A 24,082-nucleotide genomic window follows, 5' to 3' on the forward strand; every position below is an offset into this window, starting at 1 on the left:
CATCATCATTAAATTAGGATGTTTCCAACTGAATCAGAAGCAAGTGGACAAAGTGGAAATGTGTCTCTGGAGTGCTGGGTCATCACTGTATGCTGCTGAAACTTAGGGCCTGTTTGGATTTGCTAAAATATAAATTAAGGACTTCGTTTGTTTTTGTAAATTTCCTCGAAATGTGGTTTCCATTTCACCAAATGCTCCACATGCAAAATTCTAAAATCCCTAATTTGTAAAATCAGAAAAACCCCAATTCGGGGTCCACATTCAATTTTGTAAGCCCTAGAATCCCCAAATCCCTAAATGAGGGTCCACATCGAATCAGGAATCCACAAATTACTAAATCCCCAAATCCCTAAATCGGCATTGAGATTGAGAGAGATTAAGAGAAAGGGAGAGAGAAATACCTCACGGTCGTGAATGAGCTAACCTTCAACCGACCTTCAGAGAGAGAGAGAGAGGGCGTTCTTGGGTAGGGCGTTCGGCAACAGTAGATCGGGTGCGAGAGAGGAGCGGATTAGGGCGCCAGATGATGGCTCCGATTGCGTACCGAGTAACTCAGTACGCTTAGCGTACTCAGTAAACTCTGTGGGGCCCACCGTGAATGTGTGGGGTTTATCCACTCCGTCCATACATTTTACAACATAATTTTAGGGCATGAGCCAAAGAATGAGGCAAATCCAAAGTTCGAGTGGACCCCACCACATAAAACAGTGGGGAATTAGCGCCTACCATTAAAAACTTCTTTGGGCCATGGAAGTTTTCGATCAAGCTAATATTTATGTTTTCCCTTACTCCATGTCTTTATTAACCTATAAATAGGTTGGATCTCAAATAAACATCGCGGTGGGCCCTAAGAAGGTTTCAACGGTGGGTGTGACTATCCCACTCTTTTCTATGGTGGGGTCCACTTGAACTTTGGATCTGCCTCCATCAATCAGATGCACTGTTCCATGGTGGGCCACGGGCTTAAAAATAAAGTCAATCTATGACTTGGGTGGGCCACACCACATACTATGGTTGAGAGGGGTTACTTTCCCATTAAAACATTCATAATCATACATTGGGCCCACCTAGATGTGATTCATGGATCCAGCCCATTTATTACGTGTGTCCCACTTAAATGAGGGTCAGACCAAGTTTCAGCCGCATCCAAAACTCATGTGGGCCCACCAAGTGCTTTTTATATTTTTTTAAATGATGTCTTCGTATAGTTTTAGATGTTATGGTCTACCTGAGTCTACTGCTGCTTACTGCTGCTTTTTGGGATATCCCATAACCTTAAGGGGACATATCAAATACACGGTGTTGATGATGTATACACATCATGATGGGTATGTACAGCTTGACCTCGCGAGAAGTTCCCAGTGAGGTCAACCTTATAGTACCATTTCCCTATTTAGGTAACTGCTTAATAGGTGTTACACTTCCCATGTAAGGCCCACCATAATATATTTTGAACTTTTTTTTCAATAATAATAATTTTATCTTTAAAAATGTTTAATTTTCTTTTTCAAAATGTCAATTTTTATTTTTTTCAAAATCTATCTTTTTAAAAAAAAAAAAATTTCAAAATCTGAATTTTTCTTAATCATTATCGATTTTTTTTTTTTTCAAAATTTTTTTCTTTTCAAAATCTATCATTGTTTTCGAACTTCTCAAAATATTTTTTCAAAATAACAATTTTTTTTCAAAACCTCGTTTTCTTTTATGAAACTTCTTAATTTATTCAAAATATAAAATCTCAATTTCTATATAAAAATCTCAAAAAAATTCAAATTTACTAATTGTAATGCCCTGAAAATCGGGGGTCGAGCAGGAGCCCAACTCCCGAGTTCCAACACATCACTTATGCAACATAGATAATGATGATTAAATGTTGACCGTATTAGTGCATTAAACATGAATGAAATTATACCAAAACAACATATCATACTCCAGAGACAATTGAATTACGCAAGTGGAAGACTGTGATAAGTATATAAAGCATATAAGTGACTGTAAAACTCTTGAGTATGATCATGTTACCAGGTCAATTAATTACATGTGAAATTCTCAAAATATACAAAAATGTATAATGTCTAGTCAGCATCCCAGTAATCCCCGTCGATCAGAGCATGGCCTACATAGACCCGCCTGATAATTGCATGTAGAAGAACTCCTCGTCATCATAAAAGTCCGATTCCACTATGTAAGCATCGCCATCATCTGCAGCTATAACAGGGTCTAGTTGGTGTTTAAAGTATTGTCCCATAACGTGGGAGTGAGTGATCAACTCAGTGGAGCTATAAAGAAATGGTTAATATGCTATCAATTCAGTCAAGCAGTAATGATAAAGCAATACAACAATCATGTCCTAAGTACTCTTGTTAATGCAAGGATGATATCTGATAATGATGTATGCCCTTGCCTACACTCCCTCTGTAACATCATCTCACGATCGCGGCATGCAACACTCCCGCTGTGCTCAACTCCAACGCCAAAGGCACATGCAATGTGGTGCATGTGCGTGATTAGCCAAGTTCTTAAATAAGCGTATTCATACAGCAGAATTAGGAAGCTAAAACACCTCCCTTTATATCATTGACTCAAACAATGATCCATCTAGGGTCGTCAATCCTAGTTAATCACATACGATAAACAGTTCTAGGTCGCTACAGAGAGGCTTGTCACCATCAGCGTAGGCCTAGTTTATACTCGAGGTTACTACGGAAAGGCTAGTCACCTTAGCGTATTCCTAGTGTATACTCGATGTTACTACGGGCTCGTCACCTTATCATAAGTCGACAGCTCGAATACAGTATCTTATACCACCGTGTTCGGCTCACAAGTTTGGGTTGCTCACTGGTCACTACGGGGAGGCTCATCACCCCAGCGTAGGCCGACAGCTCGACCACGATGTCCCATACCACCATACCCGGCTCATGAGTCTTAACAGATCGTGGTACCAAGGTTAAACGGGCTTTTCACTGGTAAGTTGGTACCTTAGATTCAAGCAGTAGCGTCCATACATAATGAAAATACATTTGGCCAATTGGGTTGCTTGACAAGCTCAACTAATACGAGCGTACGTCGAATTGATCGGCATAGAGCGCGGAAGCACTCCGCGTGGCCTAACCACTATTGGCAAGCAGTGTACGACTCGGATTCATCGGGCGTATCCGTTGTAGCCAAACAGTTCGGCTATCGATCGTAAACTATTACCGATTGCCTGGACTACATCGTAGCCCCAATCATTCTCAACACAATAAGCACTCATGTTTGATAGTCAAGATAGCATGTAGCAACCAATTCAAATGTAAATCTCATATAAGCATTTTAACGATCACATAAAGAACATATTAACATACATAGGCATTCATCCATAAAGCACGTAGTAGTAAGATAGGTTCTATAAAGGAAATTGTAACTATAAATAAGGTCATTGAGAATCCCATCTTAATGCCCTCATTACATGCATTTTCAACAAGCATTTCCTCATTTAAGCATTTTATCAAACACTTAAGCTACACATATCACACATATGTAATAAATTAGTAAACATATATTATGGCAAATCCTTTCACATAGGAGTTGCCACAAGCACAAAAATCATGTATTTACAATCAATAATTCTGGCGAGCACAAGTCCAAATTCCATATTCATTCAAACATTTCAACAAACACATGGAATGCATTATAAATCAACATGATTTATATATAAGCATACTATACAGAAAACCTCGTATCTAAGCACATGTGATTGCAATGAAGTCAGTCATAAATTATTACTGACATTGAAAGCCTTGAAAACCATAACCTAAACGTTTTTAGTTCGCACCTTTCACCGGTAAACTCGTAACAAGCTCAGTTTGAACTCTTTGTCTTTGTGTACGGCACAATGACAACCTATATCATGAAATAGGTTAGCTATTTCATCGTCTACTCTATTTCAATCCCTATAACAGATTAGGGTTAGGATTACTTACCCAAAAACGGAGTCGGAATCGCCAGAATAGCAACACAGACAGGCCGATTCAGCACGTGGAGCAATGAGATCGAATCCCAGGAACTCTCTCCTACTTTCTCTCTTTCCTTCTCTCTTTGCTCTCCTCTCTCATAGAGTTTATAAATTCGTATGGAATGAGAGAGGGGTAGGTTTAGGTGCTTATATAGGCCCAGAACTAATGAGGTTGGCCCCAGGGCCATGGTATGCTTAGGTTATAGCCAAAAGGTGGTTGTTTCGATCCAACGGAGCACATCTGGAGGCCTCTTTTCTACGTACGGTCCGGAGTAAGTCTCCTAACATTGGATCTAGGTCCAGTTAAGTTTTTGGTCTGATCGGATTTATAGATCGACTGCGGAGGACCAGTTTCAGTTAAACGGTCACCGGTACTCGATCAGGGGCACAAGTACACTGACATGCGTTGGAAATTTTTCCTGATCCGAGGGTGTAATTGGGTCAGAATCTGACGGTCTGAATCCTTAGATTTGACCTGTAAGAACAACTCAATTCACTTAAGTTTCGGTTCGTTTCCTAAGGATATTCGTGTTTCTCACACACTTCGCTCTTGGCTTAAGTTGTGCGTTTCTGGATACTATTTAGACTTGATTTCCGAGGTGGTTGTCAAGCCCAGTAATGCTGTCATAATCGTATAGTTTCGTAGTAATTGGACTTTCGACGCGCGGTCTAGGTCCGATATGGAGTTCCGTGATGCTTTCAAGAGCAACTGGGTTTTGAGATAGGTCTTAAGTCTTTTTTGACAATGTAGCATTAGCGATCCTACTAATTTTGGGTCTTGCAGTTCATATTGAAAGCTGTCTAAGCTAATTGGACAGGTGATTTAGTTTAGTACTTAATTAATCTTCATTTAATTTCTAAAGGATTTTGTCCTTAGTGATTTCTGTCTGAGGTGGTACTCAGGTCTTTGTACGAATTTTTCCAAGACGTTACACTAATTTTTTTCAAACTTCTCAATTTTTTTTTGAAAATACACTTAAAATAAAATAAAATTCAAACTTTGATTTAATTAGTCACTCACCACGATCAAGTTTCAGATTAGAAAGATATTAGGTGGACAAGATTCACCAACAATACGATGTGCAATACCTTGTGATCCAACTATTAGTTTTGAGTGAAATATTATCTAAACATATGAAGTTATATTTACTCTTTAATCTGGACCGACCAGATTGTCCACAATTAGTGTAGATCTGGACAAACTGATCATGCCCATTTAAAGAGTGTTTTGGATGGATTCAATTCGTTGCAAGTCATATTAAGCTGATTTTTGTTCTCGATCTTAATTAGCACATTCTGAAAAGATTTGATCGTTTAAATCAACCTTAGGATAGCCTGATCATAGAATTTGATCAATCTCATCATTATAAGTTATTCTTGCAATTACACTTTATTAGGGCTATCATTTTTTCACAAGTGAATCTTTGTATGCATAAATAGTTAAGAGGTTCAATTAGTGGATGTCTCTAATAATTTAGTAAAAAATCTTAACTTTTTTTCACAGATAAGTCTCAATGTCTTTTTAAAAATCTCATTTTTTTTTAAATGTTCATTTTTTAATATTAATTTCCCTTTTCAAAACTTTTAACAAAATCTTATTTTTGTTATAGAACTTTTCAATTTTTTTTCAAAATATAAATTTTGAATTTTTTTTTTCAAAATCTTGACTTTTATCTTTTTTTTTTATTATTATTATTAAACTTAACAACTTATTCAAACTTAACAATTTATTCAAATTTCTCAAAAATTTCAAGATGCCATTTTTTTTTCAAAAGCACCATTTTGTTTTCAACTTTCAATTTTCTTTTACAAAATGATAATTTTTTCATCAAAATCTCAGTGTTTTCCAAAATCACTTTTTTCTTTTTATTAAAATCTTAATTTTTCTCGAACATTTTCAAAAAAAATAAAAAATAAAAATTCAAAATCACAATTTTTTTTTTATACTAAATTTTCCTACTCAAAATGTCAGTTTTTTTGTCAAAATATCAAAATTTTAATCTCATTTTAGCTTCAAATTTTCAATTCTTTCAAACTTCTTCATTTTCTTTTTTAAAATACAAAATCTCAGTTTCTTTATCAAAATATTTTCGATTTTCTTATTCAAAATATCATTTTTTTAATTCCTTTTTTTTTTCCTTCTCAAAAGTGGCGACTTTATTTAATTTTCTTTTAAAAAATTTCAAAATCTAGATTTTTATTAAATAACAGTTTTTTTTTTTTTTTTTTTTCAAAATCTCAATTTTTCTCAAACATTGTTAATTATTTTTTAAAATTTCTCAACAATTTTTTCCAGAATCATAAATTTTTATGAACTTCTCAATTTTCTTTTTCAAAATGTCAATCATATATCAAGATCTCGATTCTTTTAATCTCAAATTATTATTTTTTTGAACTTCATTTCCTAAAGTCCTGATTTTTCATGTGATATTACAGGGCATTTAAATATCAGTTTTAGAGGAAAAAAATTAATAATAATTTCCAATCAATTGATATAAAAACAAAATAAAAAAATCATTGCATACAATGAATTGATACAAAAATAATCTTAGATACAAATAAATGCAATTAAACCCTTGAAATTCGATTAAAAAAAACTTTTTATATTACAATAAAACACAATTTTGCACCATATTAAAAAAAGAATTTAAAAAAAACCGATGCAGTAGGGGTAGAAGTTACGACGGACCTAGATCCGTCGCTAAATGTTTTCTAATGGGTTTATTGGGTGGTACTTTGCGATGGACCAGAATTCGTCGCAAAATGTTTTAGCGATTGAATTTGGTCCGTCGCTTAATCTCGCCAACCGCATACTTCGATAAAAAGTTGGGCGCGACGGATAGTCTGTCGTTAAACCAAGCCCTTTTTGCGACGGACGAAATCGGTCAGAAAATCACGATTTTGGCATAGTGACCTATATTCATTGTGCCAAACCATTTTAGAAAATCTTAAAAATCAAGATATTCAAAAATTCTAATCACAGGAAATAGTAAGGGTGAAAATGCCCATGTTTATATGCCATGAGTGGGTCATGCATAGTAAACTACAAGTACTATTCATTTCCACACTTCGACCAAACAACTAGCATCTTTACTAACGACTTAATTGTTTCTTGGTTTCATTTATTCAAAGATAAAACTGATGCCACCCTAGCGACCACCAGTTTACAAAGGGATATTAATGTATATACATGTTGCACGTATTTATTCACACATGTAGATTAGCCTAACAGTAATTTTGTACTTTACTCAGTATATAATATATCACTTAACCCTATATGCAGCACAGCCACATCTGTCACAACTTCAACCACCGAGTTGAAACGAACATTTGCTTGCAATGGAGAGAAGAAAAACAAAACTCTTTCATATGGCCTGCATAAATTATAGGGCCATGGTAACAATTACCTAACACGTCACACCACATGCATTGTCTAGTGGAGACGGGATGTGGTGATCAACCAACAACTAGATGATTTATTGTCTCTATTGTAAACATCAAGAAATTAACTTATCTTGGATGGAACAAAATTAATGAATTCATAGAAGAAAGAAAAGTAAATTGGAGCAATGTTCACTATAGACATTGACACCACAACTTGTGGCACCGTATCATCTTTCTCTACCAACATTCCACTATCATAGTCAATTCAAACATCAAAACAGTAGATGCATCCATGAAGATCATCTAGCACAATAATTAGGTTGATCTGATGGTCAGATGAGCCACAATATCAGTACTATTACCACCAACCAACTGATGGTCTAGCTCAACATGCATGTAGGTGTAGCCAGCCCACCCAGTGAGTCAATCAAATTGATTTTAGGAAGGTTTATCTTCGTGGTTGGCTCTACTTTTTTCATGGGACAGATGGCGCATATAAGTCTCATGCTAATTCAAAAGATGGTATGCCACCAAAAGTTGTAGTGATCTGTTCTCATGCGAAAAATGATTTGGATGGTAAGTAATTCAATGGTGGATTTGGATGCTTTATGATATTGAACGTGTGCCCACCTGATTAATGGATTGGATTATTCCTTGCTGCTAGCTCTACCTAATGATTGGATCTTGCACACCTGTGCTGTGATTTGGGGTGTCAATAACTCAAGTTTGGACAAGGCACAAAGACTGAAACTGACATGAGCCTAGCACCAGAAGCCCAAGTTCGCTGGGGTTGGTCTATTCCGACATGAAATTTGACGCCAAACGTTCCTAGTCCATCCGTTGACAGGAGGGTGATGTAGAGTGGGTTGCAGACACTTTCATGGCAAAGATGGACCAGAGAAGGCCCAATCGGAGGCAGAAGCAATTCGGACCGTTAGAACCTTAAAACACTCATATCTCGCAAAGCGGGATAAGTTTTTTAACATATCATATATGATTTTTGGGGTAGGAGAAGCTACTCTAGCCAACCATCTATGCTATGCCAGGTTACCCATGCTGGATTTGCGAGATTCCATCAGATTGACAGTCAAAAGTTCAAATTATTTTTGTTTTTACTATAAATAGTAAATTTTAGTGCAAGTATAACTTTTGATCATTTGAGTTGTAGAAGTCCTGTCCAACATGAAAGGGCTTAGAAAAATTAGGAGAATAACATGGTTGGTTTACTATTTTTGGCTAAAAACCATGAAGTCTAATAGGAATGGAGGCCATCTATAAATAGTAAGTTTATTATTTATACTAAGTCACATTTTTAGGGTGTTTGACTTTAAAACTCCGTTCGAGGTTTAAGCTCATTATTTAAAAGATTGTAATTTCTTTTTTTTTTTTTTTTTTTTTTATCATCAATCAATTTATGTCGAATTTATTTGAAAATATTTTCTACTTTTTATCCTCCGTGGATTCTTCCATCATCGATTGAGTAACATATGTCATCCTTCCATGTCGATCACAATAAAATGTACTTGATCTTTATAATTTTTACCAATTGAAAACGAGACAATGCATTATTCAGTTACCTTGATCTTGTTCACCTTTTTTATCCAGCCAATTGAGTAAGGGAAATGATGTTTTGTCGTAAGTAACCGCAATTTTTCCACCATTACTTTCGAGACGATGTTCTCACTGCTGACATTGTTTATGATTATATCACAGACCTTGCCGTTGACATTACACCGCGTATGAAATGTGTTATGCCGTTGTGGATGCAATTCCTTCCGTAGGGTGTACAATAATCGCCTTATGACCAAGGATTCAATATGATCCTCGACTAACCATTCTTCGTCACCAACTCCTTAGTGGCTTGTTCATCTTCATCAAATCCATGGTTTTCTTTTGACATATCACCTTCAGTGCTTCCTTCGTTAATGGTTAAGTGGGCTAGAGGGCGTTGGGGGCATGTGTTTGATAAGTGGCTTGGTTGGCCACAGTGGTAACAAGTGTTCTGCCTTGGCCAACCATATAAGGATTTCTAATCTTACTCGAACTCATTGTTGTGGGTGCTATACGTTGAGGCCAACCACTAGAATAATTTGATGTAATCTGTGACGGTTTGATTTCCTTGTCGGCAGTTTTGGTATTGCTGGAACAATACTTGCTCGTAATCACTAGGGAGGAATCGTGATCGAAGAAGGCGTCTCATCCGTGGCCATGATCGGATGAACGTCTTGTTTTGTCAGGCACATGGGAGTTGTAATTGCTCCCAACATGCGAAAGCACCATATTTTAATTTAAATGCTACTACTTTCGCCTTTTTATCTTCTAATATGTCCATGTAATCAAAATATCGTTCTACTTTGGCTAACCAGTCGAAGAAATCTTTTATATGTAATAAGTCATTAAAACTAGAAAGTTCAGTCTTACCTTGATAGTTTCTTTCAATACGTTCTAATCAATCGCCTTCATGAACTGGTGGTCAGGCAAAGCCGTCATTAATGTCCTCGTTGTTAGATCTCGACTCATCTGGAGTAACCCTATGATTCACCATTAGTAGTGCCCTACGGAAATCTGGGTTGTGCCAGAAAGCAACCACATGTGGTTGAGCATTGCCTTGGGCTCGGGGCGGAATTAGCGTATCTACAAGACGGTCGAGGGTTGCTTGCAACCCTTGCATGATAAACTGACTATCTCGGTGGAAGGTTTCCATTCTTTTCAGGAGATAACGAATCCCTAAACCACCGTCCATAGGATTTTGATCCATACCGTCATTATTTGTCATCGGTCCAATGGGGATCCTCGCTCTGATACCAATTGACGCAGGGATGGACGTGATGAGGTTGATCCCTGTATTCCTCAAGGAGATAACTACCGCGAATCCATGAAGCTTCTCTGGACTCCTCACAAAGATTCCTCGAATCCTTGAGGGAAAATAGAAAAATAGAAATAAATTCTAAGAAATTCAAAAATTAATTGATTGATGATAAAAATGAATTTACAACCGTTTAAATAGTGATGCCAAATAGGAAGAAGTTTCAGAATCAAAATTCAACTCAAACTCCCTAAAATTCGTGACTTACTATAAATAATAAACTTACTATTTACAGAAGATCATGATTTCTACTAGAGTTTATGGGTTTTGGCCAAAAATAGTAAGTGTTGTATTTGTCCTAACCACATTATTCTCCTAAATTTTCTAAGCCCTTTTATATGTTGGACACAACTCCTAAAGTTCAAAGGATGAAGAGTTATGATCAAATTAAAATTTAGTATAAATAGTAAAAATGAAAATAAAATGAATTTTCAACCGTCGATTTATTAGAATCTCGCAAATTTGGTATGGGCAACGTAGCGTAGCAGGGTTGGGTGGCTAAAGTAGCTTCTCCTACCCCAAAATCATATATAGCACGTCGAATAATTCATTCTGGTTTGCGAGATATGCCTGTTTTTGGGTTCTGATAGTCCTAATCACTTCAGCCTCCGGTCGGCCTTCTCTGGTCCATCTTGAACATGAAAGTGTTTGCGTCCCACTCTACATCACATGTGGTGTCCACGTTGGTGTGCATCCACCATCCAATCCACTCACCTGACATTCCATACGAAGATTAGTTGATTCTATGAGAATCAAGGCATTGTAATACTCATGTTGGCCAAACCATGTGAATTTAAAATTTTTAGGAATGATTTTACACTGTTCCCTATGGTGAAAAACCCTCTTCCCTGCTGTGCGGCTATGTAAGTCTTGGATTTCGCTGTACTGTGGATCTGATGCATGTTTGTCCCAAAGTGGTTAGTTAGCTAGCACATGTCATCCCTTCTATCAGCCTATGCAATTCAGGCCATTGAAGTCCCAATTTCTCTCTTCCTTCCTCTCTCCATGTCATTGCACGCCACATCTCCTAACCTACTTAATAGTCTCTGGCTAAAAACGAAGCACAACACAATATACATGACCTGAGGCCGACTACTGGCCATCCGGCCCATGGGCTGACACAGTCAAAGAACATTGCCAGCTCTAATTCAATTGTCTCCTTCAATGTGGGCCATGCAAATTAAAATCTTTTAATAGACCCGGCTTGACAAGCCCAAACAAACCAGCTGAAAATCTAGACCAAATACATCCATTGATGGGCCCCACAACTTAAAAAATTACAAAACCCAACAAAATGGACACTTGACTCTTAAGTCGCTAGAGTTGATTGTCTTAACCATCCGGTCATGGATTGTAAAAAAAGAGAGGTGCATTGATTACAATTGTGGAGATCCAATCACTGGTTTGGACTGCACATGGAGTGGGGTCCATTGGGGAGAGGATGAGAAAGATGGGAGATGAGAGAAATGTGAGTGTTTCATATGCCTTTTAGGGCCCATTTGGATACTACCAAATAAGTTACTTTTTCTACTTACAACAATAGATAAGTGACTTATTTCAGATAAATTTGGTTTACGATTAGATATAAGTAACTTTTTTTTTTTTTACTTAGAAGTACATAATCACTTTAGTTTTTTTTTAAAAAAAAATTATAGTTTAAAAGAAAAAAAAAAAAAACTTTTCATTGGCCTCTGAAGAGAGACGAAGGGGAGGAGAATCTAGCATGTTGTTTGCCAAACCTAGTAGAAACTAAAATAAGTTACTTGTGAAATAAGTAGCTTATCTTAACCAACTTATTATCCAAACGCAGGCAGGACTCACATCTTAGCCATGTATAATTTGGCAGCCACCGCAACCGGATTGAAATTAGGCCAGCATAAGTTTGCATTCGCATTCCCCACTCGTCTTTATTGATAGGCGTCTGAAATCATCCATGTTAGCGAATATAGACATCATAAATGTGGGATCGTGGAAATCTTGTTACAAACTGCGGATGGACTATAAACCCAGAACGAAAGTCTAGATCATGGCATATGCAGTCTATTTGTATGCATGTAGCTGAAGTCTGCATGTTACCCATTTTTACAATCTCAACTATGATCTGATTCCCAAACCCATTCTCATTAAATCATTGGCTGTATTTCAATGTTATCTGCAACTTGCAGGTTTAGATTTTGATGGTTACATTCGTTCAATGCCAGAGTTCTTTGCAGTTCCACCCATTAAATGTGTCCCAAGATTTCCAACAGATGAACTCATGTCTGGATCACTAAAAGATTACCCTTTTTTATATGTGGTGCTACCCTGAATGGACACTGCCAAAGATTACCTACCTGATGAGTTGACAGTCCTATCAATGGGCAACTGGATCTTCATACTGGACCTGCTTAATACCACAGTCACAGATCCATTACTAGCCCAAACAAATCAGCTAAGAATCTGGGCCCAAAGCCATTCAGTCACAGTTATTGGAATTTTGCAAAACCCAACAAAAAATGGAATTGACTGTGAAAGTGCTGGAATTATTGCTAGGCGTGCTATCAATTTCCATCAAGCAGCCCGATCTGGAAGTTTTTTTTTTTTTTTTTGGAAGAAAAAAAAAAGACCAAGATTTCTTTGATTGTCCATTATACTGAAAAGGAAGTAGGAAAGAAGAGCAGTCATTTGGTGATTGTAACAGACAGATAAAAACAAAGAAAACAGAGTAACACTATCATCAACTATCATGGAGTGTTTGATTTAGGATGGATAGTTTCAGGCTAAAAATGAAGCACAAGACAATATGCATGACCTGAGGCCCAGTAGTGGCCATCCCGCCCATGGGCTGACAGAGTCAAAGAACATTGCCAGCTCTAATTCAATGGTCTCTTTCAATGTAGGCCATGCAAAATAAAATTTTCTAATAGACTAGGATTGACAAACCCATACAAACCAGCTTAAAATCTACACCAAATACATTCATTGATGGGCCCACTAATTGAAAATTTGCAAAACCTAACAAAACGGAGACTTGACTAAGTCACTAGAGTTGATTTTCTTAACCTTCCAGTCGTTGTTTGGAAATAAGAGAGGTGCATTGGTTACAATTGAGGAGATCCAATCACTGGTTTGGACTGCACATGGTGTGGGGTGCACTGAGGAGAGGATGAGCCAGATGGGAGATTGAGAGAAATGTGATAGAGGGAGAGAGTGCATGAAAATGACTTAAACTTACAATTCTAGGTTTCTGATAAAAAATAAAAATTAAAAATAGACAGCATGGATGAAACACATACATCATGGTGGGGCCAAGAGAGCACCGACCAGCAGCCAGCAGCAGCGTCAGTAGCCAATCCGCGTCCTTAGTAAGCAATACGCATCCATACAGAGGTGAGATTGGTCCAATTAAGGCTGTCAATCGGCCGGGTAAACCTGATGGACCTTTGGGCTTGGCCTGTTTGGGCCGGGTTTGGGGTAGTGTATCAGGCCTGACGGTCAGGTCGGGCTTAAATTAAGAGCCCAATTATAAATCACTCCGATCTCGGGCTTAGCACTCCAAATCTCATCCATCGTAAGTTCGTAACAGAGTATAAGCAACAACAGCCATGGCCATACAGAAATCTCTCTCTCTTGCTTTTCTGCTTTTATTATTAGAATTTCTTTCTTCCAATGCCTTTACAACAGCACCAGCATCCACAATCGGCGAAGCAGAGGCTCTCTTGGAATGGAAAGCCAGCATCTTGTCACCACAAGCTCTCCATTCATGGTCACTTCCATCTGCTAATGCTAGTGCCAACACAATCTCTCCATGTAAATGGGATGGGATCTACTGCAACAGCCTTGGAAGTGTAATAGAGATAAGCTTACCGAGTGCAGGCTTGCAAGGTAAGCTTGATAACTTGAGCTTCTCGTCATTTCCAAACCTATTCCGTCTCAATCTCAGTAACAACACACTCACTGGAACCATCCCAGCTGATATTGGCACTCTTTCCAGACTCGTCTCCTTCAATATCTCTGTGAATAAACTCTCTGGAGTTCTACCTCTTTCAATGGCTAACCTTTCTCACCTTTCAAAGCTCGACATCTCAGCTAATGAAATAACTGGGCCTATTCCTCCATCTTTAGGTAACTTGACCAGACTGACAATCCTCTACCTCTTTGACAATCAAATTTCTGGTTCAATTCCTGCACAATTAGGAAATCTCAAGAATTTGGTGAAGTTGTCGTTGTGGAATAATAGTCTGACAGGTCCAATCCCTCCTGCTTTAGGTAATTTGAGAAACCTTACAGTTTTGCACCTCTACAGCAATCAAATTTCTGGTTCAATTCCTGCACAATTAGGAAATCTCAAGAATTTGGTTGACTTGGAGTTGTCGTATAACCATCTGACTGGTCCAATCTCTCCTGCTTTAGGTAATTTGATAAACCTTACATTTTTGTACCTCCAAAACAATCAAATTTCTGGTTCAATTCCTCTAGAAATTGGGAATTTGATAAATCTCAATGTGCTTGCACTGTTCCGTAACCTTCTAACAGGTTCTATCCCTTCCACTTTAGGAAACTTGACCAAGCTTGAACTCTTCAGTGCATTTGACAACCATTTAAATGGTGAGATCCCAAAAAGCTTCAGAAATTGCACTAGGTTAACTAGAGTTCGACTCAAAGGAAATCAGCTCATTGCAAATGTATCAGAAGCCTTTGGAGTATATCCACATCTCTATTTCATGGATGTCAGCAACAACAGGTTGTTTGGTGAACTCTCACCGAACTGGGGAGAATGCAGAAACTTGACGATGCTACAATTCTCTGGGAACATGATTACTGGTAGAATTCCTCGTGAAATTGGGCAGTTGACACGGCTAGGAGTGCTTGGTCTTTCTTCAAACCGTCTTGTAGGAGAGATTCCAAAGGAATTGGGGAGGTTGACTTCATTGTTCAACTTGAATTTAAGTGATAACCAGCTTTCTAATAGGGTTCCTCAAGAAATTGGGAGACTGTCCAATTTGGAGATTTTGGACCTATCAATGAACAACCTAGCTGGTCCAATACCACCTCAGTTGGGGAACTGCTTCAAACTACGATATCTGAAATTGAGTGAAAATTATTTGAATGGAAGCATTCCATTTCAGATAGGCAACCTGATACACCTACAAGGTGCATTAGACCTTAGTCATAATTCACTCAATGGAGAGATATCATCACAAATTGGGAACTTGCAGATGCTGGAAATGTTAAACCTCTCCCACAACATGTTGTCTAGCTCAATTCCAAAATCTTTTGAAGGGATGCTCAGCTTACAATTTGTAGATTTTTCATACAATGATTTGGAAGGCCCTATTCCCAACAGCAAAGCCTTTCAGAAGGCTCTTGCAGAGGCATTCATAAAAAACAAAGGCTTATGTGGTGAAGTGCAAGGTTTGAGACCCTGCAATGCTCCTTCAACAAGCCATGGTGATGCAAGAAAAGGTCGCAAAGTTGTCATCTTCATTGTTCTTCCTCTCTTGCCAGCCTTGTTCCTTTTAGTTATAGTCGTTGGCGTTTCCTCCATTTATTACCAAAGACAGAGAAATAAAGAGAAAGATGTTCTTGAAAGGAGCAACAGAAATCCATTTTCAATATGGAATTATGATGGGATTGATGCATTTGAACAGATCTTGGAAGCGACAGAGGGTTTCGACGACAAATACTGCATCGGAACTGGAGGGTATGGAAAAGTTTACAAAACAAATCTACCATCAGGACAGGTAGTAGCTGTGAAGAAACTTCACCCACTTGAAGGTGGCGATCAATCTGATCAAAGAAGTTTTAGAAATGAGATTCGAGCATTAACAGAAATCCTCCATCGCAACATTGTGAAGCTTTATGGGTTTTGTTCTCATTCTCAATTCTCATTTCTAGTCTATGAGTACATGGAAAGGGGAAGCTTGGCTAGCATCCTAAGCAACGATAGAGGAGCTGCAGAGTTGGAATGGACTCTAAGGGTGAAGGTTATTAAAGGTGTGGCCCATGCATTATCTTACATGCACCATGATTGCACCCAGCCAATTGTCCATCGAGACCTATCAAGCAACAATGTTCTGCTGAATTCAGAACTTGAGGCCTGTGTCTCTGACTTCGGCACTGCAAGATTGTTGATACCTGATTCGTCCAATTGGACAACGCTTGCAGGCACTTACGGATACATCGCTCCAGGTTAGCTGTTAATTCATTCTCCATGCTTTAAAAGTTTAATTAGCAATTGGTCTTTATTTTTCTTAAGCTTTCCTATTTTCTTTTTTCTTTTTTTCTTTTTTCTTTTTTTTCTGTTGCCAATTACATACTAAAGTTTGTGCGTAAATTATCATACTGTTGTCAAATAATACTGCAATCTAGGGAAACTAATCCAACAGCTGTAAGAGGCCTTGTAAAGAAACATACCTGGGTTTGTATTTTTACAATCCCCAACGTCAAAACTAATATAACAATGCAAATGAAGATAAAAGTAAGAATAATGTTTTCTCTCAACTGCACATGTAGTCCATAGTTTTTACATTATGCATGGTGGAGATAATTTGGTTGCATGGTAAGTCTAACCATGATTTAAGTTACCCAACTAACTTAACCATATGTTATTAGCTATTAAATTTGTGGTGCTGACTATCTATTTTTCTTAACAGTACATTTCTTGGCCACTAGTAGGATGGATAAAATCCTCCAATAAGTTTAATTTTTGGGATCTGCTCCATCTACAATATGGGCCATGTTTTCAGATGGTCTGGATTGATTTACATGGACACCAAGTGTAGATGAATGAGTAATCACTATTTAAGAAATGATTGAGAAATCTCATTGCTCTTATCCCATACGAGTAAATGTGAAAATGATGTGTATGGAAAGATGGCGTCCTCTGCAATGTTCAGCCAAGAGATCCCTGAGAATGGTTGGCTTTCCTTCATTGTACAAGGGTTCAACAGCTCTATGATCGAAACCGTTGATATAATGTCCCGCACAGTGAATGCGACATGCAACAAAAGAAGTTTCAAGATTGGAAAAATCCTTGAAACAATGCCCATATCACCCAATCCTTGCAAATGAAATGTGTAGCTACAACAATACTTATAGACACATCAATGCACTCTGGTTTACACGAGCCAACTTCTCATGAACTTGGGACACCTGAGGCACACGTAAAGGTAGGCCCAACCATGCAGATCACCCAACACAATGATTAATCTGGTTCTTTGTTAGGCGGGCCACTACCATGTGAAAACTGGATAGTTTTCGGAGAAACAATGCCAACATTACACAATGTATATACATGTAGCATGGCTGGCGAGTGGACAATCCTAACTTTTTAGCAAGATCATCCAAAAGTTTGGCCCATCTTCTCAGTTGGCATATGCACAGTTCATAAAGATGTCCTGGGCTTAATAAGCATAAAAAATTAAAAGATATGAAACCTTGATTAAGAAACCCAGGTGACGTGGATATATGATTAAGAGTTTAGCTATTAATGATTAAGGAGGAGAAAAGATCATGACTGGAGTATCTTCTTTCTTGCAGAGCTTGCATTTACAATGAGGGTGACTGAAAAATGCGACGTATATAGCTTTGGTGTTGTGGCACTTGAAGTGATGGTGGGAAGGCATCCTAGGGAGCTCATCTCCTCTTTGTCATCACCAAGTAGACATGATACACTGCTAAAGGATATGTTGGACCAACGTCTCTTGGATCCAACGGCTGAGATTGCACAGGAAGTCTTATTTGTGGTGTCCATGGCACTTTCATGCATTCGGCTAGATCCAAACTCTCGGCCAACCATGCAGTACGTGGCTCAAGAGTTATCTATTAGTCGGCCTTCCTTCTCTCTAGGACCATTCCACGCCCTTACATTACGTCAATTGATGGATCTCAAGGTATAGTTGGGTGGATGAAAATCATTGAGGTTGGGAATGTGTAGAGGCAAGTACATTATTATTATGTGTGTTTATTGTATGAAAATCATCCAATGTAGAGAAGGTGTGTTTTTCTTGTTATGATATGCATGTAATTCAGTGTGTGGAGTCCATGTCTATGGAAAATTTAGATTTCCAGGTGTGGTCTGTATCTTTCTGTGGTTCCCACCCTGAATGTTTGTTCATTTGATTGGTCGACCCGATCGAACCCCTCTTTCATGTACAGGTTAAAGACATCTGACGACATTTTCAAAACTTGTTAAGGAGCTTTTAAAATACTTGAGATGATTTTTATTTTTTTTCAAGAGAATGATATACTTTTCGCTGTTAACTTCCCTTTTTTTGCAGCTTTGCCATATATGAGATAATATTAATATTTGATGGTAAAAAAATATAAAATTTACTTTTTTGTATAAAGTAAAATATGATTCTATTTGGGAACTTGAAAAGTTAAAGAAGAGAAAGTGACATTTCTTTGAAAGCCATGCACGGTAGAATACATATATTAAGTTGGGCATCATTAATTGTATGGGCAACACCTAATCCGCTCCTGTCGGTAATAAGGTTTGTGGCATTTAAAAGAGCTTTTGATGATTTATTTATTTTTTCTTCTTATGAAAAGTGACTTTGAAGACGTGGATTGACTCATGACCTAGGACTTGAGTACGTAGGGCCTACCACAATATGTTTTATTGATACCGTCTATCTGTTTTGCTAGGTCATTTTAGGGCATGAGCCCTATAATGAGGTATATCAAACCTCAAATGGACCACATCACAGGAAATAATGAGGATTAAATACCTACCATTGAAAGTTTCTTAGGGGTGACAGAAGTTTTGGATGAAAATGATATTCGTGTTTTCCTTGCTTCAAGCGTGTGTGACCATATGAACAGGTTGGGTGGCAAATAAACATCAAAGTAGGCCGTAAGAAGGCTTCATCTATGGGCATTATTATCTCCATTGTTTCTTATGACGTGGTTCACTTGATCTTTGATCAGGCAAATTAGACGAACCATACCAATAAAACACATACATCATGTTGGCACCACAAAGTTGGGTAATCAGGCAATGTGCAGCCAATTTAGAAATACCACGTGGCCTTATCAGCCAATCTAGCATAGCATTTCAATGAAGAGATAACTTTTTGAATGTACTCTAATATAACATTTTAATATACAGCTCACCTTCTCAATATACTTTTGAACTAATTAAATTTGTACATGATTTAGATAACACAAATCAAAGTAATGCAACCTTATTAGAAATTTTGCTTGGTAAGTGTAAAGTGATAAGGACACATGAGTCACTCAGATATGACATAATTCCACAACAAAGCTGGACCACATGCCTAGTATTTAAATTAAGGCAGGTAATGGACTGGGTGACCCGTAGAAGCTCCATGGGCCCATTTCTACTTTGATCCAGCTTGAATACACTACCTTGGCTCATGGCAAAAGCTTGGGCCTCACCTGCATAGCCCAGTCAGTTTTAGCTTGGGCCTGGGCTCAAGTCATTTTCGACTCACCCAATTTCATTCGCTCCTATAAGTATTCCATTCCAGTCATCCGTTAGACAGCAGCCCATTCTCCCTGAATGCATACCACTGGTTTCATTTCTCTGGACATCTATTTCATTGTGTATGTGTGCCCCTCCTGATCAACAGATAGATTAACTACATTTAAGTGAAAAATAGTGATTTTAACAAATTTGGGCTGGTCAGCATAGAGTTCGGGCCTAACCAAATTTCATGCTCAGGTTTTGGTTACTTAGCAGGGCAGGTGCGGGCCGTGGATCAAAAGTGTAGGCTCGGCCCAACCTTGGCCAATTACAAACCTAATATGAGTCCAAAGTGGGCCAAGGCCGAAGCCCAACAGAGCTTTGGACACCAAAATATAAACGGCTAAAGAGAGCATCGGAGTGGTTGGGTTGGAGAAAGAGTGCAGGTTTCTCCTCTCCCACTTCAAAGGGGTGACCGAGAAGAACACAGCTTCATCGAAGCCTAATATGGTAATTTCGCTAATCTCTAACTGTTATCTCATCATCTTCCATTTCCTCATGTAAGGAAAAAGAAAAGAAATAAAGAAAATAATGAATTTCCATTTTAATTTATAAGGGGAAAGGGACCGGAAGCTTTGGGAAGAGAATGAACAAGACACATACTCTCTGCGTGCGGTGCGGGCGTCGCAGCTTTCGTCTTCAGAAGAGCCGATGAGCTTCTTGCGCTTATCCTGCCAGCTGTATCCGCAAGTGTACTTAATCTATCCGACCCTCGCTTTTTTAATATTTCTCCAATTTTGGAAGCTCGATTCGGTTTTTATGCATTAGTTGGGTTTGGATACCCTGCTTAATCATTCTTTGATTTTTTTTTTTTTTGGGAGAGATGAATCTGCACAGTTTTTCAAGGAAAATCTTAGAAATGGAAATCAGTTTGCAACACTACTTGTTTTTTTTTTTCGCAAATGGAGAAAAAGCGGGTTTCCACGGAAAGCAATTTCATTTCCAGGGTTTCCATGTTCCCAAACACCCCCTAAGTTATGTATTTTTATTTTTATTTTTATTTTCTGTATGTCTCCTATTGTGCCACTTTCTTATGAGAGAAATGAAACCTGTGTGCAGCACACTAATTTCCTTATTTGGTGTAATAACGCTAATTGGAGAGGTCATACCAGTCCTTGATCTGGACTGTTCATCTCATGGACCCACCATGGATGGATCATATCCTAAAATTTGTAGATAAGATGAATCTATACCTATCCAATTGAACTATTTCGTAAGGAGTGCTGTCCATTTCCACCATTTTTTTTTTCCTTTCTTTCTACCACTCATTTGTAGGCGGGCAGTTGGACAGCTAAGATTGTCCAACCAGTAACATTTTCCTTACGTTGCCAATCCATTTGGGTCCACCTGCATCCAGTTTTTGTGGTAGCTAACACATAACATCATGCATGGTGCATGGATTCGATAACCTCTTTTTCCTTGTTGACATAGGGCCTTTCTTTCCTGTTTAACATACTGTTTTGTTAACATAGGTCTCTGCGAATTAATGTTTAGGAATTTGGACAGACTGAATATTCTGTTCAAACACATATGCATGGGAAAGTGCACGAACATGTACACATGCATTAGCTTTTATGAATGGCTATGCTGTTGTCATGACATTTTTCTCTCCCCCTTTTCATTATCATTCACTTCTGCACATAATGTCCAAAGTGTAATTGATTCACAAGCTCTATGTTTGATGTTGAAAAACTCAGGCCCAATGAAGAAACCAATCCTTTTGGTTTCTTGTTTCGTTAAAATGCAGCCAAGTTGCTTTCAAAAATAAAAAATAAAAAATGCAGCTAAGTTGATTGTCTACTTGTGACATGACAATTTTCTTGTGAAATCAGAATTTAGGTCAGGCGAGTTGATTGGTCCGCCACTTTGTGCACTTTACATGAGAGCATAATTTAGAAAGCTTAACGAGACAACTACATTTTCCTTTTCTTTTGGATCTTCTTTTTTTTTTTTAACTACTTTTTTAATATGCATTTGTTGGTGATTGTATTCAGGAAGTCAAAGGAGGAAATCTGTTTCCCATTTCCCACAAAGATGTATAAGAAATGTTTTCTATGACTCCCATGCTTCCTGGAATTTCATGATGTCAATACCAACCAAAAAAAAAAAAAAAACTCCACACAGGTGACACTTTTGTGCATTGATCAGGATCATAGATTTGGTGGGCCATCATGTGGATAGGACTTATGAGCACAAAAATCCAGATGACGAGCTTATGATAGCCATTCCAACAATGGTCTGAATATGGATATTTTTGTCACCATGTTGAGCTAAAACAATGCATTGTTAATGCAAATGGGTACGTGATGGACTGATCTGGATCCATCTTCTTTTGAAATCTTTAGCTAGAAATATTGTAGAACAGTCTCCAAAGACGAAGTCACTGTGGAAATGATTCCCACCAGCCCACTGGTTGAAACTACTGATCAATCAATCTCCTCTGTTTCAACCAATTGCAACACATGCCAAAAGGGAATCAACACATGCTAAACCCAAGAAAACTCTAAACAAGAAATTTTATTAAAAATAACTACAATGGGCTGTCACACGCAAAGCCAAAGAGGCAGTTATCCTTGGCAACTAAATAAAAAACCTAATACAATAAGCAATGACCAAAATGCCTTTGAATCTCACCACAAACATATAGGCTCATCTTAAACTGGTTGTACCTCACTTAAACTGTATCAGAATTGTGTGATCATGGGATCATTCTGAAGCTGGCTCGATAGTGACCAATTTCATGACGTTCTAATATTGTTATGCCCAGAAAGTGGCCCACCAAAAAGTGACGAAATACCAAGGGGAAACTTGTTGAACCAATACGGACTCAGTCTAACCCTAAAAATTAATTTATATAAATAAATACTATGAATTCGAGGACCATTTGTTTGATTCCATGGGCCCCATAATATATATCTGGCTTTTCATCTCATCAAACTTTGGATCAGGCATAGATCATCAATCAAGACAATATGGATGGTTGGAGTAGTCAGGTCTTTGGTCAGCCAGATTTTGTGGTCTTTTGGTTGTAGCAAATATCCACATTCAATGGGCAAAACTCAGAACATTTGGCATATGGTCCATTTCATGGGTCACAGTTTTTTATTCCTTTTGTGTATCTTCTTGTAATGTATATAGTTTTGGCAGATTCTGTAAGTATGCTGTTTACTGATTATCTTAAAGAAATAGATAACTGGAGTGTGAAGGCTATTAGGAGGAAGACAACCGGAACAGGAAGGATGAGGTATTTACGTCATGTGCCTCGAAGGTTCAAGAGCAATTTCAGAGAAGGTAAAACCGTCTTTGCTTCTTCCATCTTTGTCAAGATTGAACGCCTTATCTTAATTTTTTATTTTTACGTTTGTGCCTAGCAGTTTGATAGCTTTGGAGACTGATTTTCTCCTTTTTTTAGGGACCCAAGCGGCTCCAAGGAAGACAACGGCTGCTGCATAGAGGAGTTGCTTCAGTTTTGGGGCATGTCTGAAGCATCCAGTTCTTGTATTTGATCTGGATTTTGTTGAATTTTATCAATTAGGTTCTTTTACACTGGAGATATTGCTATCTTCTATAGAGAATAGACTTTTTGACATCTTAAACCGCTGAATAAGCATGAAGTTTTAATATTGGGATAAACCATTCTTTTGTATAAACATGAAGTTTTGATGTTGGGATAAACCATTCTTTCGTTTTCTGTATATTTGCCAGTTGCATTTTCCAGCTCAAGCAGAAGGATTTCTGTTGACCCTTTTGATAGACCCTAATGCCCAAGAAATCAGAAAGAGCAAAAATAGGTTTGCTGGTCTTATGTTGAATGTTCAGTCTTGGTAAACCTTCAGTAACAGTTAGTGTCTTACCTAATATTTTTAGAATTGGGTTTTTATTTGTAACTAGATGCATCATCTTTCATTTTGCTACTCAAATCATGGGTTTAGGGCCTGCAAGATGTTGCAAATTGTATGAACTTTAACCAGTTGTCGCTTTTTGTCTTTTTGTCAGCATTACATACTTTTTATATACCTAATGCATTTACAAGTTATAACTGATGCTGCTGTTAAACATCAATCTGCTGTTCACGTGTTGCCTGGTCATTAACTTCCTAATAGATGTTTTGACTTCCTGACCTATTCTGGCCCAGGAATCAGCTATAGATAAAATTATTTAGTAACAACTAGCAATATTATTCTTCTAGCATGTTTGGCTTACAAATGCAGGTTGTGTTTCAGCTTTGACTGGTGAACTTGCATGTTCTTAATAAAATGGTTGACTTGTGGTTTTATTGAACTGACCCATTTCACCGAGGAGTTTCAGTCCCAGCGAAAACCCGCCCTGTTTCAGTGATGAGTTTCGATCCCAACCAATCCAGCAG

The 24,082-nt window shown here is 37.9% G+C and overlaps 1 protein-coding gene, 1 long non-coding RNA gene and 1 pseudogene across 2 annotated transcripts; 2 read left to right on the forward strand and 1 right to left on the reverse strand.

Annotated features, from left to right (window-relative positions):
• Window positions 1-13,782: 13,782 nt before the first annotated feature.
• LOC131240554 (MDIS1-interacting receptor like kinase 2-like) lies at window positions 13,783-18,308 on the forward strand. Its single transcript, XM_058238847.1, has 2 exons — window positions 13,783-16,415; window positions 17,766-18,308. Exons 1-2 carry the CDS (start codon window positions 13,829-13,831, stop codon window positions 18,122-18,124), a joined length of 2,946 nt encoding a protein of 981 aa, XP_058094830.1. The 5' UTR covers window positions 13,783-13,828; the 3' UTR covers window positions 18,125-18,308.
• Window positions 18,309-18,445: 137 nt separating this feature from the next.
• On the reverse strand, window positions 18,446-19,728 carry LOC131240561 (uncharacterized). The gene is made up of 2 exons (XR_009168808.1): window positions 19,301-19,728; window positions 18,446-18,587 (listed from the first exon to the last, which is right to left on the reverse strand). It is a non-coding gene; the product is annotated as an uncharacterized LOC131240561 (long non-coding RNA).
• A 178-nt stretch (window positions 19,729-19,906) lies between these two features.
• On the forward strand, window positions 19,907-23,413 carry LOC131239027 (large ribosomal subunit protein eL37z-like; annotated as a pseudogene).
• Window positions 23,414-24,082: the final 669 nt, after the last annotated feature.

This window comes from Magnolia sinica, chromosome 3 (assembly GCF_029962835.1).
Source record: "Magnolia sinica isolate HGM2019 chromosome 3, MsV1, whole genome shotgun sequence".
Lineage (NCBI taxonomy): Eukaryota > Viridiplantae > Streptophyta > Magnoliopsida > Magnoliales > Magnoliaceae > Magnolia > Magnolia sinica.

What these genes read in the sequence shown, in the direction of transcription:
- LOC131240554 (XM_058238847.1), top strand. Translation starts at nt 13,829, where the DNA reads ATGGCCATACAGAAATCTCTCTCTCTTGCTTTTCTGCTTTTATTATTA. An exon ending in TTACGGATACATCGCTCCAG is followed by an intron (nt 16,416 to 17,765) that starts GTTAGCTGTTAA and finishes TCTTTCTTGCAG; the next exon opens with AGCTTGCATTTACAATGAGG.